The sequence below is a fragment of the Perca fluviatilis genome, chromosome 13 (assembly GCF_010015445.1).
Source record: "Perca fluviatilis chromosome 13, GENO_Pfluv_1.0, whole genome shotgun sequence".
Classification (NCBI taxonomy): domain Eukaryota; kingdom Metazoa; phylum Chordata; class Actinopteri; order Perciformes; family Percidae; genus Perca; species Perca fluviatilis.
In genome coordinates, this window is record NC_053124.1 from 31,278,052 (window position 1) to 31,296,260 (window position 18,209).

An 18,209-nucleotide genomic window follows, 5' to 3' on the forward strand; every position below is an offset into this window, starting at 1 on the left:
TTTATTCAGTATCAGCTGATGTTAATTGCTTTAGAGATGATTCACATACATATTAATTTGACCAATTACCACTGATAATGTTTTTCTTTTTATAGAAGAAGGGCCATCCAAACTAGAGAAGATATTGGCCTTCACAACTTGAGCATCTGACCAGTTCATTCACAAAGGAGATGATGGCTTCTCTACATCAATGTTCCCTCTTGCCAACACATGTGTTAACTGCATCAACTTGCCACTACATGTGTCTTACCAACTGTTCAAGGAGAAGTTTGACTTTGCATTAGGGAACACATATGGGTTTGGCAGGGCATGAACATGTCATGCTCTGAAAACTTTTTCTGTCTGTGTCTCACTTTCTCTGTTTGTCTCTACCTTTCTGCTTGTCTGTCTGTTTTCTGAAAAAAGTTTCAAACAAGAGTTATTATTTTCATTTCTGAATGCCGTATGCAATATAACTTATGTATTTTATATAGTTTCACCACGATTCAGTTGACTCAGTCAGCCTATGTTTTAAAACATATTTACATTTTAAGGGCATGTTTCATATTTTTCCCAAACCTTTTACCAAATGTTAATTTATTTTTCATAAAATGTTTTACGTTTTAACAAAACTTTAATTCACAGAATACACTGCACAAGTGAAGAAAACATTTTAACAAACCTTAACATAACTCCTATGCTATTCACTTAAAGGAACACACCGACTTATTGGGAATTTAGCTTATTCACCGTAACCCCCAGAGTTAGACAAGTCGATACATACCCTTCTCATCTCAGTGCGTGCTGACGGCTCCAGCAGCATCAGGCCAGCACAGAACATCAGGTAACTGGTTCCAGTAATCCTACTGCTCCGAATAAGTGACAAAATAACCCAACATGTTTCCTATTTAAATGTTGTGATTTATAGAGTCACAAGCGTGTACAAAAACAACGTAACATGAGACACAGCCGTCTTCTAACTGTAAACAAACCGGAAACTATATTCTCAGGCGAGAATATAGTACTTGGTCGGAGGTGATATGCTTTCGCAGCAAGCCTGTCTGAGAATATAGTTCCGGTTTGTTTACTGTTAGAAGACGTCTGTGTCTCATGTTACGTTGTTTTATTTTATGCTGTGACTCTACAAATCACAACATGTAAACAGGAATATGTTGGTGTTTTCTTGTCACTATCTAATTCAGAGCAGCAGGCTAGTTGGAACCAGGTACCTGCAGGATCTGTGCTAGGCTAAGCTAATGCTGGAACCGTCAGACAGCGTATACAACACACATGAGGAGGAAGGGTATGTATCGACTTGTCTTACTCTGACTTGGGGTTACGCGAACTAAATTCTAATAAGTCGGCGTGGTTTCCCCGTCTTTAAAAAGTGCAGAAGTGAAGAAAAACATCTATTCCATGGTCCCCATCATTTTCAAGTGGGTTTACTGCGTTGAATAATGTTAGTTGTGGTCTCATTAATAGTTACATCTATGTCTGGAATTACAACATTATTATTGGTTTGAAGTTCAGGTAATGGCCCTTCTTCATCAATGCCATAGTAGTTATCAGCATCAAAAATGCTGTTTAGAGCTGGATGGATTCCTGCATTATTAATGACACCTGAATGCCACAGCTGGAGAGGTGTCTGCCCCCCTGGTGTGGAGAGGTCATGGTGGTTCTATTGATTGATTGATGAATTATGTTACTGCTCTTTCAATCCTTGGTAAATAAAAACAATGCAGACAAAATAAATGTAGTTCATTCAATGAATCCAGTACACCCTGTTCCTCCATGAAGTTAAAGATGTTTATAAAGTGTCTAGATACAACACTATTGAGTTCTGCCCATATTCTCTCAATCCTTTGGTTGTGTACTGATAAACCTGTAATAACACTGTTCAATCATCTTCTTTCCAACATAAAACAGGCAACATTTATATTTTCCTTACCATGATCACATCTGACCCTTAAGGGCAAGCTATATGAGCACTATTTTACTAGTATTTGGTAAAGCTTTGTTGTAGTTTATGCAAATGAGAGTGAGAGTGTTTCAGTAGCGTTTATGAGAGCGTTTCAGTAGTGTTTATGAGAGCGTTTCAGCATGCAGGTGAGAGCGTTTCAGTAGCGTTTATGAGAGTGTTTCAGTAGCGTGTATGAGAGCGTTTCAGGATTGCGCGTGAGAGCGTTTCAGTAGTGTATATAAGAGCGTTTCACTTGTATGTGTGAGAGCGTTTCAGTAGTATATATAAGAGCATTTCACTTGTATGTGTGAGAGCGTTGCGTTTCACTTGTATGTGTGAGAGCGTTTCAGTAGTGTATATAAGAGCATTTCACTTGTATGTGTGAGAGCGTTGCGTTTCACTTGTATGTGTGAGAGCGTTTCAGTAGTATATATAAGAGCGTTTCACTTGTATGTGTGAGAGCGTTTCAGTAGTATATATAAGAGCATTTCACTTGTATGTGTGAGAGCGTTTCAGTAGTGTGTGCGAGAGGTAATTCTGAATAATGTCCCTGACGGCCCCTCATATGTGTGCGCAGTAGGCCATGTGTGTGTGTGTGTGTGTGCGTGCGTATGTGTGTGTGTGTGTGTGTGTGTGTGTGTGTGTGTGTGTGTGTGTGTGTGTGCGTAGGTGTTATGCGCAGTAGGCCATATATGTGTGTGTGTGTGTGTGCACTCTTGCAGTGTATTTTTGGGACGACATCTTTTGAAACTGAGACATGACATTTTTCTTTTCAAAGTCAGGACCGGGCAGAAGTTGATGCCTAGACTGTTTAAGTGAAGCCAAAACATCTAGTTCACCTGAAACTTCAAAAGTCAGAAGTACACGTCAATATGTTAGTTGTGCAATATATAGGCTACTGGGGTTGTGCAATATGTTAGTTGTGCAATATGTAGGCTATTGGGTTGGGCGCTATGTCATTTGTCCAATACATAGTCTATCAAGGCTGGGCATTGTCAGTGCATTGTGGAATTTATGTGATATGTAGGCTGTTGGGGTGGGGCAATATGTCAGCTGTGCAATATTGTATTTTTGTAATATTCTACTGTGCAAGGGCTGTGTCCCACTTATTGCAGAGACTACATCCGATGAGTTGTTTAATGGGAAGTACCAATGAAAGGAGTAGTTAATATGCTATGTATATGGAAGCATGTTTGTATTGCAAGAGAGTATGTGTTGAGAGATTTGTATTTATTGTCTTTTCCTTTTTTGTATTGTGTGTTGTCTTTGTGACGCTGCAGAATGGACAGAGTCCAAAACAAATTTCCCTCCAGGGACAAAGTATATCTTATCTATCTTATCTTATAAATCCATTTTTTTCCCAGAAGATGGAGTCTGTCGTTTCACGAAGTTCTGATCACGCTGGTGTTTGTTCAAAAGTTCATTGTTCCAATCAGCTTGGTTTTTATTAGTTATTTGATGCAATAAAAACGGGCAGAATCGTCATGATTGACAGCTGGGATTGACTTGTGATGGTAAGGCAGGTGTGTGGGCGGGACTTTAAATAACCTCGTCTCATATCATAGATTGTTTCCAGAAATGTGCTATTATTCATGCACGCACGCACGCACGCACGCACGCCTGCACATACACGCACGCACACACGCACACACGCACACACACACGATCCAGAGCGTCAAAAAGTGCCGTTAAGAGTCCCAACCAAGCGCATCTGACTGAGATGCCAAAGGAGACTTTTGGCGATGTTTTTCTACATTTTTCATTTTTATACATACATATTTAACCTTTTTTGTCCCTGTTTTGACATTTTCGTCGTTTGTTTGAAGCTTTTGACGTTTTGTCTTAATGTTTGTCACTTCTTTCAACGTTTTTTAACGCTTTTTCCAACATTCGTTGCTTTCATCGATGTCTTTGTCCACGTTTTTATCGTTTTTTTACATCCTGTATTGTTTCTAATTGCCAGCGTCTTGTTAGCCAGCATCTTGCTAGCCAGCGTCTTGTTTGCCAGTGTCTTGCTAGCCAGCATCTTGTTAGCCAGCATCTTGTAAGCCAGTGTCTTGTTACCCAGCGTCTTGTAAGCCAGCGTCTTGTTAGCCAGTGTCTTGTTAGCCAGCATCTTGTTTGCCAGCATCTTGCTAGCCAGTGTCTTCTTTGCCAGCGTCTTGCTAGCCAGTGTCTTCTTTGCCAGCGTCTTGCTAGCCAGTGTCTTTTAGCCAGCGTCTTGTTAGCCAGCGTCTTGTTAGCCAGCGTCTTGTTAGCCAGCGTCTTGCTAGCCAGCCTCTTTTTGCCAGCCTCTTTTTAGCCAGCCACTTTTTAGCTAGCGTCTTGCTAGCCAGCGTCTTTTTAGCCAGCCTCTTTTTAGCCAGCCTCTTTTTAGCCAGCCTCTTTTTAGCCAGCATCTTGATTGCCAGCATCTTGATTGCCAGCCTCTTGTTAGCCAGCGTCTTGCTAGCCAGCGTCTTGTTTGCCAGCGTCTTGTTAGCCAGCGTCTTGTTAGCCAGCGTCTTGCTAGCCACCGTCTTGTTAGCCAGCATCTTTTTAGCCAGCCTCTTTTTAGCCAGCCTCTTGTTTGCCAGCGTCTTGCTAGCCAGCCTCTTGTTAGCCAGCCTCTTTTTAGCCAGCGTCTTGCTAGCCGTCTTGCTAGCCGTCTCGGACGCGTTGAGGTCCAACAAAGTGGAGTTCATGACCAACGTGTTGATGGAGTACCAGGAGGAAGACAAGGACAAAGAGGAGTAAGAAGAAGGTTTTTTAACCTTCTTGTCGACGTTTTTTTGACTGTGTTGTCTGAACGCCTTATTCCACTTCCTTTCTGAGAAATGCCCTTTTCCTGTTTGTTTTTTTTCCCTGTTCCTCCTCGACTCACCCGGTTGATCAGCTCTCCCACCATGCCGGTCCAGCTGCCGTTGGGCTCCGGCGCTCCGTACAGCCCGTCGTCCACCAGCTTGATCTTGAAGGAGAACTTCAAGATGGCTGCCAGCTCCCGCAGCATGTCCACACAGAAACCCTTGTACTGGTCGTTGCCCTGGTAGTCCTGGTGGTTGGCCTTATGCATCACGTACGGGTTTTCCTGTCGGAAGAGAAGTAACATTCAGAAGGCGGAGATTTAATTTGACGCCGACGAAATTCATTCATTCATTCATTCCATTCAGATCATGTAGTGGCGGCCCTCATTTACAATGACATGGAGTAATTACAAAGACAACAACAAGACAACAACACAGAAAAGATTACAAGATGAAAAAAAGACAATAAAACTTTCTGAATTGGAAATTTGATAAATAACATTTGATAAGTTAATTAGGATAATATGGACACGAAAGAAAAAAAAGTACAGTTATGTCATGCACGTACAGGTAGAAGTTTGCAAGTTTAAAACCAGATTTCTAAATTGTCTAAAAGGCACAAGTGAGTTGATTTTTAGAAAGTGCAGCAATTTGTTCCAGTAGCCAGGCCAGTGGCGTTTTTAGACCCATTTTAGAGGGGCTCAAGCCCTACATTTCATCTCAGCCCCCCTAAAAATTATAAAAACAATTTATTTATTTTTTTTTATCAATTTTAGTGCTTCGAGTTAGAGTTTGCGAACTTGTCTGTTAGTGACAGAGGGCGAACAATTACAGGTTCAAAGAAACAGCATTAATATCCTGTGTCGCCATCGCCAACGCTATGCACCTGTAATATATATATATATACATTTTTGAATAAATCACCAGAAAAAGAGCTGAGTTGTGCACTGCGTCCTCTGTCATCTCCAAGCCTTTTGTCGAGTTTAACCCTTGTGTTTTCCTCGGGTCAAAATTTGACCCATTTCTAAAGATTTTTATATCAGAAATATGCGTTTCTTTCAACCAAATTGCCCAAAAATAATTGTTTAAATGGTTTCAAAAAACAGTGTTGTGACTAAACTGTGACATATACCAGTCTGTGATCCACTCAACATCCTCTGATCTTAACTATTAGTCAAAATAATTCATAATTTCTGCTTCTTTTTTTTAACTCACAAGTTAGGTATAATGTCATATAAATTAGGTTTATTGACCATGACTTAAAAAAAGGGTTGGAAGAAGTGACAAAAACGTTTAAAAAAAGCTTCAAAAGCATTGAAAAAGGCCAAAAATGTCATTAAAAGGGCCAAAAGAAGTTAATTTTTCATTTTGACCCGGAAGAACAACAAGTTCATGGTCGAGCGAAGACAACCACGAGGGTTAAGGCAGAACTCCCAAATAACTTCGACAAACGCCAACCGGTGATATATCTACGCCTTCACGTTGTGTAGGCTACGTGGCAGATTACCAGTATGGTGGTGGCGATGGCGCGTCTTGTTGCCAGCCGCGTCTCTGACGCGTTGAGGTCCAGGGAAGTGGAGTTCATGGCCAACGTGTTGTTGGAGTACCAGGTGCCGATCTGTCCGTGTAGGAAAGAAGAAGAGGACAAAGAGGGGTTAGAAGGAAACGTAGTTGTGTAACATTGTATTCATCGACATTTTTGTTGATGCTTTTGTCGTTTTTTCCACGTTTGTCACTTTTCAAACGATTTTTGAAGCTTTTTATTTACGCCTTTGTTGCTCTTTTAAAGCGTTTGACGTTTGTTTTCGCATATTTTACATCCTGTATTGTATCTTGTTGTTCACCAATGGTCTTCATCGATCTGAAACCGGAACACAACAGCCAGCGTCTCTGACACGTTAAGGTCCACGGAAGTGAAAAAGGGGGCGGGGCTTGAAGAGGGGCATGGGGGGTAGCACTAACGCTATAGCTACAGCTATATAGCTGGCGCCCGATAATGTGACGTCATGGAATCACCGTAACGTATTTATAGCCGCGCTGGTGGTCGCAACACTAGCTGCAGTCTTCTCCTGAACAGAGGTGGCGCTAATGAGCAAAGGCTACCCACGTTGCTATTTCTACGGACTAGAAGAAGACGAAAAAAGATAAACAACGGCAGAACTGGCAGCGGCATTGACGTCAATGCTTCGATTTGATTTGATGACCTACTTGGTCGGATCCCAAAAAAAAAAAAAGAGTGGTGCGCGACCTCGGCTCGTGCGCTGGCAAGATCTACGTCATTTTGACGCCACAAACGCGCATGCCAGCTTGGCTGCGGCTACTGTAAAACGGCTTTAACGTATGCAGACCATTCGCGGAGCACATGGTGCCGCGGAATGTAGCTTTTAACCGGCTCCACCTGCAGCACGCACGCGGCGTGGGATCGTGTGAGTCACAGGCGAGACGGAGAGCTTGTGCTTTTGGGATTGTTGTCGTTTCTTCAGTTTTTTTTGGAGCCGGCACAGCGCTGTGAAACGTCGATCTACCGTCAGCTGTTATCAGAGGACGCAGGTGAGGGGAAACCAGAAATGCTGAAACTCTCTAAACGAAACGGCCAACACGCTCTTTCATCGTCATTAAGTCGTTTCCTGTACATCGGCAGTTTTAAAGGGGCTCCAGGCGATGTTGGGTGACGGCACTTCTCGTGGACGTTTAAAGTATTTTCAAACAAAACCTCCCTCCTCCTCATCTCCTCCCTTCCGCACTAACACCCTAGCCCCCACCTCCAACTCCTTTTAGTCAGTTATTGTCTGAATCGCTGGAACACTGTTCGTTACGTTTGGTGGGTGCAGGTCGGCGCAGTTTGTTATTGTTGGCTTTTTGTGGAGCCTGGGCTGTCTACAGAGACCCCGTTTTCTTTACCATGTGTTCAGGGGACAGGCAGCTAGTGGATAGCGAGGAGATGTTTGCTTTATGTGACAAAAACGTTGTAGCCTAAAAAACGCATGACATCGCTCAGAGCACCTTTAATTTAAAAGAAATATAGACACTTTAGGATGAAAAGGCCGTACACACCTTGAAAAAACATAAAATCCAAGACTGTCCTATTGTTACGCTTGTAGAGCGGATCGCCACGGAGCATACGCACCACTAAGCGCTGCTCTTGTGCCCGGTGTCGCCGGTTTTAATTGATTATAGCGGAAGCGTAGTGTTGGAACGTCCGCTCTGCGTGCGTTACGCGTGCAATGTAGCCAACCCGTGAGCCTATAGAGAAAGAGGGTGAGGGTTAACTGCTCCTCAGATCTCTGCAGGGTAAATCCAGACAGCTAGCTAGACTATCTGTCCAATCGGAGTTTCCTGTTGGCGCTGAGGGTAGAACTGATAGGACATATTATTACACACGAGTGGGGGTGTTTGTGGAGGCTGGTTTAACCCAGTACTGCAGGTGTGTGGGAGAGATTCATTGGGGATTCATCCAGGAAGAAAAAAAAAGAAGAAGAAGAAGCTGGAGGCTTCAAGCGGTAAGACACCAGAGTGTTGTGCCTGGCCAGTTTTTAAAATGGCATCATCGTGACCAAGGGCGGACTTGGACAAAAATTGGCTCAATGGTGTTTTAAGCCCCCAACGTCGACTTCAAGGCAGCGCTGCGACTGTCGACTTCAAGACACCTAACCCTAACCCTAAACTCTGCACCTCCTTTCTCCTTTCTACTTGTTCCACGAGCGTTACGTTGTAACATCTGTTACTTACTGGCAAAAAAAACACGAAGGTGATTATGCGATCGCATAATTCAATGCATAATCAGCCAAAGTCCGTATATTCATGTGGGGGCCGCATTTATTCAAATACGCCGCACTTTCGCCGCATAAATTGCCGATTTCTGCGAAAAATATGCGGGGCTTGCATGATTTCATAATCCCCGCATTTTCGTTGCGAAAAAAGTCACTTAGCAGAAAGTTGAAAAATGTTGCGTTTACTTCACATGATCACACAAGAGCAGCGTCGTGAACATCATCAAAAAGCAGGGTGTTGGGGGGGGGGAATAACTTTTTTGTCTCTTTATCATCAAACCGCAGTTTTTGCAAGTTCCTGCAATTTCATCGCAGAAAATTGCATAAACATCCCGCATATTCCATCGCATTTTTTAAGAAAACGCGCGCGCAATCAAGGATTTTTTGCCCGCAACAATCACAAAAAACAAATGTATCTGGAAGGACTGATTAAATGCATATTCGGATTTTAAACAGTTAATTGAACCCTCCTGTCCGCGTCCCACTTGGCCCCATTTGATGTCTGACCTCTTTATGGCCCCTGGGGTGTTTCTCCAGGATCTTCAGCGTGTAATTGGTCCGCTGGCCTTTGCTGTTGAACTCAATGTGACCCGTCAGACCGTCGTACTCCACCTGACGAGAGAGACAGAGACACAGGAAACCATAAAATGTTGACAGGTGAGTGGCTCCTGCCGGCAAGCAGGGCTAGCCTGGGATATCAGAGCCTCCGGCCCACGGTGGAATGACAGAAAAATGTTCGTAGCGGCTGAATTAGCTTTGACCCTACTGCGGTTTAATGAGACACAAAAAGAAGGGCAATTATCGATTCATGTGTGTGTGTGTGTGTGTGTGTGTGCGCCTGCGTGCGTGTCTGTGTGCTGAAATCTGCAAATGAGCGTGAGGTTTGTTTGATGCATGTGCAGCCAAGCATGCAATTTGTGCCTGAGTTTATGTGAGTAATGTGCAACTGAGTGCACGTAGCCTACACGATGAATGAATCTGTGCATGTAAGTGTGTGTGTGTGTCTGTCTGTGTCAGAGTGTGTGTGTGTGTGTGTGTGCGTGTGTGTGTGTGTCTCTCTGCATGACTCAAGATGAATTACATCCCAAAAACTCTGTGGTGAGAGAGAGAGAGAGAAAGAGAGAGAAAGAGAGAGAGAGAGAGAGAGAGAGAGAGAGAGAGAGAGAGAGAGAGAGAGAGGATGAGGGAGAGAGGTCTCTGGTTGCTGCCATAAACATTGTAGAGATGATGAAGTGATGCACTGGGAGCAACAAAAACAATATGGAGGAAGGGGAGGGGAGGGAGGGGAGGCATCCTCAGTGGATGGAAGGAACAAGAAGTGGCAGGCAGACAGAAACAAGGAAAGAGGACACTCTCTCTCTCTCTCTCTCTCTCTCTCTCTCTCTCTCTCTCTCTGTCCAGCAGCAGCACTGATGAGTCCAGCTCTGATCTGCAGCAACTCACCATCATCGTTGACATCAACAGGTCCTCCAAACTGAACTACAAAATACATATTGTGGGGGGTTTGGTTTCAAAATCAAGACACATTTTGTTGTCTATCTGACGCTTCCATCAGCGGGACAACATTTAGTTTGTCTTTTAAAACAGCTACAAAAACTTTCTTTGGGTGCAAAAACTGCTTGGTTGATGTCACGGAAAGATGGCGCTCATGGTGGTTTGACGAAAGCAACGTTGACATCCCGGTAACAGATGTTAAAGGGATACGCCACCGTTTGTTGAAATAGGGCTCATCACGGTCCTCCCTAGCTGTAGATAGGGGGGCCAACGCATTTTTTTGTGCATGCATTGTTTTAGTCCGGTGCAACACCGGCAGCGCCGCTGCTAGTTAGCTTAGCGTAGTGAATGGAATCCTATGTTGCCGGTTAGCATGTTGTGAGTAAAAGTGAGCCAACAAAAGACATAAAAAACAACCTAATTACTTGCACTGAGACAAAAAATGCATTGGCCCACCTATCTACAGCCAGGGTAGATAAGATAAGAACTATTTCAACAAACGGTGGCGTATTCTTTTAAGGGATGTGCACAGTAGTGTCATATGTCAAAGTCAACTTTGTTGACCCATGCATCCCACCTTTACCTCCGCCCTTTAAAAGGTTTAAAGGGTCACTTTTTTTTCAACCTGGACCCCATTTCCCTATGCTTTTTTTTTGTGTGACTGATGGGAATGACAATCTTTGAAATTGGTCCAGCATTGAGCGCGAACCCTATCTTGCACCCGGCGCAGCGCAAAGCCCGACCCAAGTGTCTTTGCCAGTTTAAGACCGACGCAGTTGTCGATTTCCCATCCAGCGCCCGCGTCGTTTAAATAGCAGATGCACCTGCGCCCATCTGTGCGCCCGTGGGCGTGCTAGTCTTACAGGGAGGTGTGTTCAGGTGCATTCTGGGCGTTGCTGGTCTTACAGGGAGGTGTGTTCAGGTGCATTCTGGGCGTGCTGGTCTTACAGGGAGGTGTGTTCGGGTGCATTCGTGGCGTGTTGCTATCTTGAGGCAGCGGGAAGTGATCGCGCCATTGACCAACAAAAACCTGGTCTAAAGTCAATAGCGCAGCATTTCATTGTCATTTTAACAGCGCATTAGTAAAATGCTCCTAGACTTATGCTCAGCACACGCACACTATGCTTGTCACACACACACACACACACACACACACACACACACACACACACACACACACACACACACACACACACACAGGGAAGCGCAGCAACACACACATGCAGAAGATTACAAATAAAAATATTACATTGCAAATCCGCCATCATAATGGCAATGTGCCAAGGTCCAAACATGCCTGGCTTTTAAAGGGAATGGGAGATGATCTCTGATTGGTCTATTGCATGTTACGCCCAAAACACACCTATGAATTAATGAAGACACTAAGTACAACCCTTTTGAACCATGTGCCCGACGCACGGAGCCTTTCTTACCGCGGTCAAACTAGCAAAAGTGGATTTGGACACGCCCCCGCTTCACGTCGTACGCTTAGATCGTTAAAATAGGGCCCTAAATGTTAAAATCTATATGGGAAATTGCAAACTGGCAGAACGTCTGTGTGTGTGTGTGTGTGTGTGTGTGTGTGTGTGTGTATACCATGCGCAAGTAGTTCATGAGGCTGGTTCCATGCTGCCAGATGAGCGGCGACGTGCAGCTCAGTGGCTTCACCCCGATCTCCTGACTGCGGTTCAGCTCGCGCACTGCGCTCACCACCACGTGGACCGCGTCGAACATGAGGGCCGACGACAGCTGCAACACACAAAATAAAAAGAGTACAGTAACCACCTATTAACCAACAGCTGGAACCAGTGCAAAAAAGGAGGCCAGACATCCTGTGAAGGTGATGCTTTGGACGCATGGCTAAGGAGCTTACTAGCTAATGCTATTTGAGGTGCTGGATTCTTTCTCTTTTGGTAGTAGCGAGGGGTTTCCCCCGTGTTTCTCGTGTTTTTCCTAAGCTATGCTAAACTACAAAGCTATATTATTTATCCAGCAAACAAGGAGCAACCTGATAGTCACGTTTGTGTCCACCCAGGCTGTTTTTATGAACCATACAGCAACGAACAGTACAGCACTGTAATTCGTAAGCATTTCATTTCATTTTTGCTGTATGCACCACATTGACTGCCGCTGTATGAGAACGCTGTGGAGCGCGTAGTGAGGAAGTCAGGGTGGAAGAGTGGGTCATGAAACAAAGCGATTTCAAGTGGGGGAACAGAGTTCGCTTTCCGGGGGAAAACAAATACTTTCACCCAGGAAATGCATGTTGTTCCTCGGGAGTGTTTCAAATTCAAGCCGTGATCTTTTTCCTAAACTTAACTAGTCGTTTTGGTGCCTAAACTTAACGGTCGTCGACGAATTACGCTCACTTTCTTCTAGGGCTAAACTCAACTCCCACGGCCACTGATAGGACATCAGGACGTCATCTGGCGGTGCCTGTACCCGCTTCACAGTCCCCTTTTGTCGGCTAAACACAATTACAAACAGCCGCTCAGCGTCAGGGTGCTCTGTAGCCGGCGTCACGTGACCAGTCGGCGGTCGCCTAGTTTCATAGGATATCTTGCGTATTGGTGTGCATACTTTTTCGTACATAGATCTTACGGACCCGATCGCGAGAACGCGTTGCGATGAATCTAAGTCCAGTATTCACTCCGCCAGTGTTGTAGTCAAGACCCACTAAACCGAGACCAAGTCAACACCAAGGCCTGAGTGTATCGAGACCGAGACATAACCGAGACTTTGAGGGTTTGAGTCAAGACCAGGAACAGATCAGTGCCAGATGGCCAGAGCTTTTTCTCCTGTTTCCCGCATTCACTTTATTGAGAGTGCGTGTTAAAGGGTCAGGGAGAAGTGATTAACAGTAGTAAATTAGTCATAAATGAGTCAAGTTATTGGTTGCATTTGAAGCAAGAAGTAATGCACAGGCAATTTGGTGATATCCCAGCAGCTGTGGTCTTGACTGGTCTTGCAATCAAATCCGAGTCCTTTTTATCCAAGACCGAGACAAAGACCGGTCTCGAGTAGTACAACACTGCACTCTGCTTTTAGCTCTGCTTTGGTCTCCTCCTGAATAGGCGCTAAAAGAGGCTAGAAAGCTCAGTCGAGCTGCAGAGTTGGTGATTATTCTCTGCCATTTGATTGATATTGTTCACACAAAAACAGAGTCCTACAGAGTGTCCTACACACACACACAATAGAAAAACGTGTTTGTGTGTTTTATTGATGCTCCTATAGGCGAGCGCGTCAGGGAATGATAGCAGCTCCTGCTATCAGCGGCGTTCAGCGTGCGCCTCGCACAGCTCAGTGATCCTATCAGCGTCTGACGTTCTGGTCTGTTTAATCAGTTGTCAGTCAAATTGACACTCTGAGGGAATCAGACAAATTGTATGGAGGCAGAGCTGCAAAGTCTGTCGACGGCTGATAAAAAAAGATGGATGCATGACTGAGTGTGATTGAGGTTCTCTCCGACTTGATAATTTCAGGGCTGGGTGAAAATAACTAACTACAGTTTTAAAGAGCGAAAGATAGAAGAGGGGAGACAGAGACGGAAAGAGTGAAAAGTAATTGCTAGCTCTCACCAATCTGTCTGTCAGGTCCAGCAGCTGTTTTCCTCTAGTTGACATGTGAAGCGGCTTTAAGGAACACACGGTTAAATAAACTCTGAATGTGATATTGCCTCATCGTTTGTTTCAAGGTCTAGAACAGTGGTTCCCCTTCTTTTTGGTCTGAAAGTGTTTTATTATGCTAAACTGAACAGCAGGTCACATGCAGGATGTGAAGCATGGTGCTTTTTGCACTCCCATCGACCCCAAACACCTCATGATGACTCCTGTGGAGGACCACAAAGTAGCAATTTGTGGACTGGGAAAAAACAAACTTGAAAAATTCAATAAAAAATAGTGCTGTCAGTTAAACACGTTATTAACGGTGTTAACGCAAACCCATTTTAATGGCGTCAATTTTTTTTAGCGCGAGATTAACGTTCTCTTTGGCCTATCAAACTTTGTAGTTTAGAAAACCTTAGAAAAACTACAACACCACACGGATCTAACTAGACCGCAAACTAAACAACAGGTACACCGCACACACTTTTGAATGGATGGTGAGCGCGATACGCCGAAATGGATGCCAATAAGATTCTGAATGGAAAGTTTACTTTTAAAAAGTTGCCAAATGGTTCCATTGACAAGACCAAAGCAATCAGTGTGTTTTTGTCGTTGTGAACTGAGCTATCATCGCAGCACGTCCAGTCTGAATATGGCCAAGCACACAGCTGATGCCAATTCTCCACCCCCCCCCTTCGTCAAAGCCAGGCGACAAAAGCACAAAGCAAGCCGATCCACTTTTCCATGTTGATAAGAGCATTAAAATGAGAAAAAAAATAATGGGACAAAAATAAATCAAGGGACATTTAGAATAGATAAAAATGTGTGATTACTTGTGATTAATTGTGAGTTAACTATGACATTAATGCGATTAATCGCGATTAAACAGTTTAATCGTTTGACAGCACTAATAAAAAACTAAAATTAACTTTCATTTGGCTTATGAAGGGGGGGCCAAACTTGTCAACTTGTCATGACCAAGACAACTTCTGGTAATGTCACTTTGATTAATGTCAACTTGTCATAATCAAGACAACCCAAACAATATCAACGAGTCATGACAAAAACCGATTGACACTTAATGACAGAAGTCATAAACGTTTAGGACTTGTTTATAACGTTTATGACACGTTCATGACAGTGTCATGTCATGATTATGTCGATATAAGTGTTACCCATAGCGTCAATATCTTAGATAGGATGTTAATTGGAGTAGTACTTTTGTATGAGTTAAAATGGTCTGTTTGATTGACTGTTTGACTGTGATTTAGTTGTGGTTAAGACTGATGAAACTAGGGCTTCTACCTATCCCTTTTCCAACGGGTCGAGTGTCATATTGAAATATAATTTTTTGGTAATTTGTTTATACATTTTACATACATACAGGGCTTAAAATTGACACCCGCCAAATATGGGTAAAAATGAACTTTGGCGGGTAACATTGTAAAGCTACTATCCAATTTGGCCGGTGATGAATGAAGCAACACTGCGCCTGTTTGAATCGACCGGCTGCTGCATAAACAATGTGCCAGATTTGGCCTGTTTCCCGCCAAGAAATTTTGGCGGTTTTGCGTGTGTTTGGCACGAAAACGTAATCTTCATCTGGCCGCTAGAATCCACACAAACTGAAAGTTACATATAGCCACCTTAAGTAATAAAGTTTTTAACATTTGTTGAAATGAGTAAAACTTTGGCTAGTGAAAAATCTGATTGGCTGGGAACTTCAAAAATGTACTAGCTATGGGCGCCTGGATAGCTCAGTTGGTAGAGCGGGCACCAACATATAGAGGTTAACTCCTCGACGCATCGGGCCAGGGTTCGACTCCAACCTGCGGCCCTTTGCTGCATGTCATTCCCCTCCCCTTTCATGTCTTCAGCAGTCCTGTGGAATAAAAGCCTAAAATAATCTTTAAAAAAATTTACTAGCAATGTTGGCTGGTGAATAAAAAAGTGAATTTAAAGCCCTGTGTATATATACATTTCTTTTAATCGTTCGAAATAAAGATTTCATTCATTCATAAAACGACTAACAAAACAGATACAACCAAAAACTCATCCTTAAAATGCGTTCATTGCTTATTTGAATCTTTCAAATCATTGTCATCATAATTTTCTGACAATGATAAAAAACATATGAAATAACCAGCCTTCCTTGAGGAAAACACCAGGGCTGTTTCCGTCACGTCATTCTGTGCCAGCAGTCATTTCACACTGAAACTCTTTATCTGATCACTAAGTAATAAGCGTAATCATCTCAATAATAAAGTTCATTACAATCCAAACAACCAGCCTAATGGCTCTTACGCAACTCCGTCATGCACCTTAAGTGGCTAAATACGAGATGATGAATCTCCAGGGGCCGCTCGCTGCAGCGACGATGGCGTCTCCGGTGATTGAGACAAACTCCATTGTCATTACTATTATCTTTATTAAAGCTGTCTGCTCAGGCGTTATTGCCTCCGCGGATATCGGAGCTGCGAATGAGACAAACAGCTCGGAGAAGATTGATTTGTCCTGATGGGTCTTTTCATTGTGGAGGAGGAGAGAGATACAGCGAAACAGAGAAAAGAACGATGGAGGAGGAGTGAAAAGATTAAAGGCATTGCTTTACAACTGCGTGCAATCAAACCCAAATCTGCAGAAGACAATTTAAAAAATCGACAGCTTCTTCAATCACAGAGACAGGTTTTTCTCTTCCAAAACCTATATCCACGACGTTCCACTTCCGGGATTGCTCCGGTGCCGTAGAAAATTCAGCCGGATTTCATTCTTTTCGACCTGCTTTCTTTGTGTTGGAATTCTAAACTCCGGTGGATTTGTGAGGACTATGGTTAACTGCTCCTCAGATCTCTGCAGGGTAAATCCAGACAGCTAGCTAGACTATCTGTCCAATCTGAGTTTTCTGTTGCACGACTAAAACAACTTTTGAAGGTACACACGTTCCACCCAAACAAGTTCCTTCCCGAGGCTATTTTGCAGCGGCGCCGTTGCGCTCGAGAGGATCGTGATTGGTTTACAGAAATGCCAATAAATCCGAGAAAGTTTTTCTCCAGTCCCGGAATGTTGTGTGGACTAGCCAGATCCTCCTCCGCAGCGCTGTGGAGGGAGGTCTGGCAAAGCGAGACCACCTACCCTCTAATACAATGGTTCTCAACCTTAGGGTCGGGACCCCCAAGGGGCCACCGAGATAATTTCTGGGGGTTGCCAGATGGATGGGGGAGTAAAAAAATGAAATAACATATTCTAGACTGGGGAATTTTTTTTTTACATTACTGTTTGAGTTTGGTATATTTCGTGTGTTATATTCAGAGCTTCTTTTGTAAATCTGGAGGTCCAGGAACACAGAAAGGAGGTCTGAAGGCGGGTCGGGGGGAGAGGCTAGGCGCACAGCCCTAGGTTCCCACATCCCAATGGTCCCACAGCCCTATGGTCCCACATGCCTATTATCCCACAGCCCTATGGTCCCACAGCCCTATGTTCTTACAGCCCTATGTTCCTACAGCCCAATGTTCCTACAGCCCAATGGTCCCACAGCCCTATGTTCCCACAGCCCAATGATCCCACAGCCCTATGGTCCCAAAGCCCTATGTTCCCACAGCCCTATGGTCCCAAAGCCCTATGTTCCCACAGCCCTATGGTCCCACTGCCCTATGGTCCCACTGCCCTATGTTCCCACTGCCCTATGTTCCTACAGCCCTATGGTCCCACAGCCCTATGGTCCCACAGCCCTATGGTCCCACTGCCCTATGTTCCCACAGCCCAATGTTCCTACAGCCCTATGGTCCCACAGCCCTATGGTCCCACAGCCCTATGGTCCCACAGCCCTATGTTCCCACAGCCCTATGGTCCCACTGCCCTATGTTCCCACTGCCCTATGTTCCTACAGCCCTATGGTCCCACAGCCCTATGGTCCCACAGCCCTATGGTCCCACTGCCCTATGTTCCCACAGCCCAATGTTCCTACAGCCCTATGTTCCCACAGCCCAATGGCCCCACAGCCCAATGGCCCCACAGCCCTATGTTCCCACATTTCTAAGATTTTTCTTAAAATTAGGCCTTATGTTAGGGTTAGGGTTACATTCCATATGTAGTCCATTGCTACTGGATAATAGGTTGGGTGTAATTAGCTACCAAATTGGAAGGGGGATGAAATCTGATACAAATTTATGAAAAAGTAAATGTGGGAACATAAGGCCTAATTTTGGAAAGAAATCTTAGAAATGTGGGAACTGTGGGAACATAGGGCCTAATTTTAAAAAGAAATCTTAGAAATGTTGGAACACATGGCTGTGGGAACATAGACACGCTCCCATACAAACAACGTCTTGGAGCGTATTTTTTATTTATTTTTTTTTTCGAGGGGGAGGACAGTCTCTTAAATGTCCCTCACCGCCGGTCCTGGGTACGGGGTGATGTTGCAGCCTTCTCTCCAGGATAGGTTGAGGCTCCGGATGAACTCCAGGTAGAAGGGATGACTGCAGTTCAGCATGGAGAAGCCCAAAATGTTGGACTGATCGCCCACCACGTCGTCCAAGCGCAGCAGAGGGAAGTCCTAAAGACGCACAGACAGAAAGAGAGAGAGAGAGAAGAAGTTACACCTTCTTGTCCGTCTCATGTT

The 18,209-nt window shown here is 44.2% G+C and overlaps 1 protein-coding gene across 4 annotated transcripts in view; it reads right to left on the minus strand.

Annotated features, from left to right (window-relative positions):
- Positions 1-18,209, minus strand: part of LOC120571680 (glutamate receptor ionotropic, kainate 5-like) — a 309,529-nt gene that overhangs the window by 79,782 nt on the left and 211,538 nt on the right. For all 4 annotated transcript variants that reach the window (XM_039820748.1, XM_039820746.1, XM_039820745.1 and 1 more), the window contains 5 exons: positions 17,982-18,143; positions 11,583-11,735; positions 9,000-9,104; positions 6,230-6,340; positions 4,803-5,006 (listed from right to left, as the gene is read on the minus strand). In XM_039820748.1, coding sequence (XP_039676682.1) covers positions 4,803-5,006; positions 6,230-6,340; positions 9,000-9,104; positions 11,583-11,735; positions 17,982-18,143 — 735 coding nt within the window. The remainder of the gene's footprint in view (positions 1-4,802; positions 5,007-6,229; positions 6,341-8,999; positions 9,105-11,582; positions 11,736-17,981; positions 18,144-18,209) is intronic.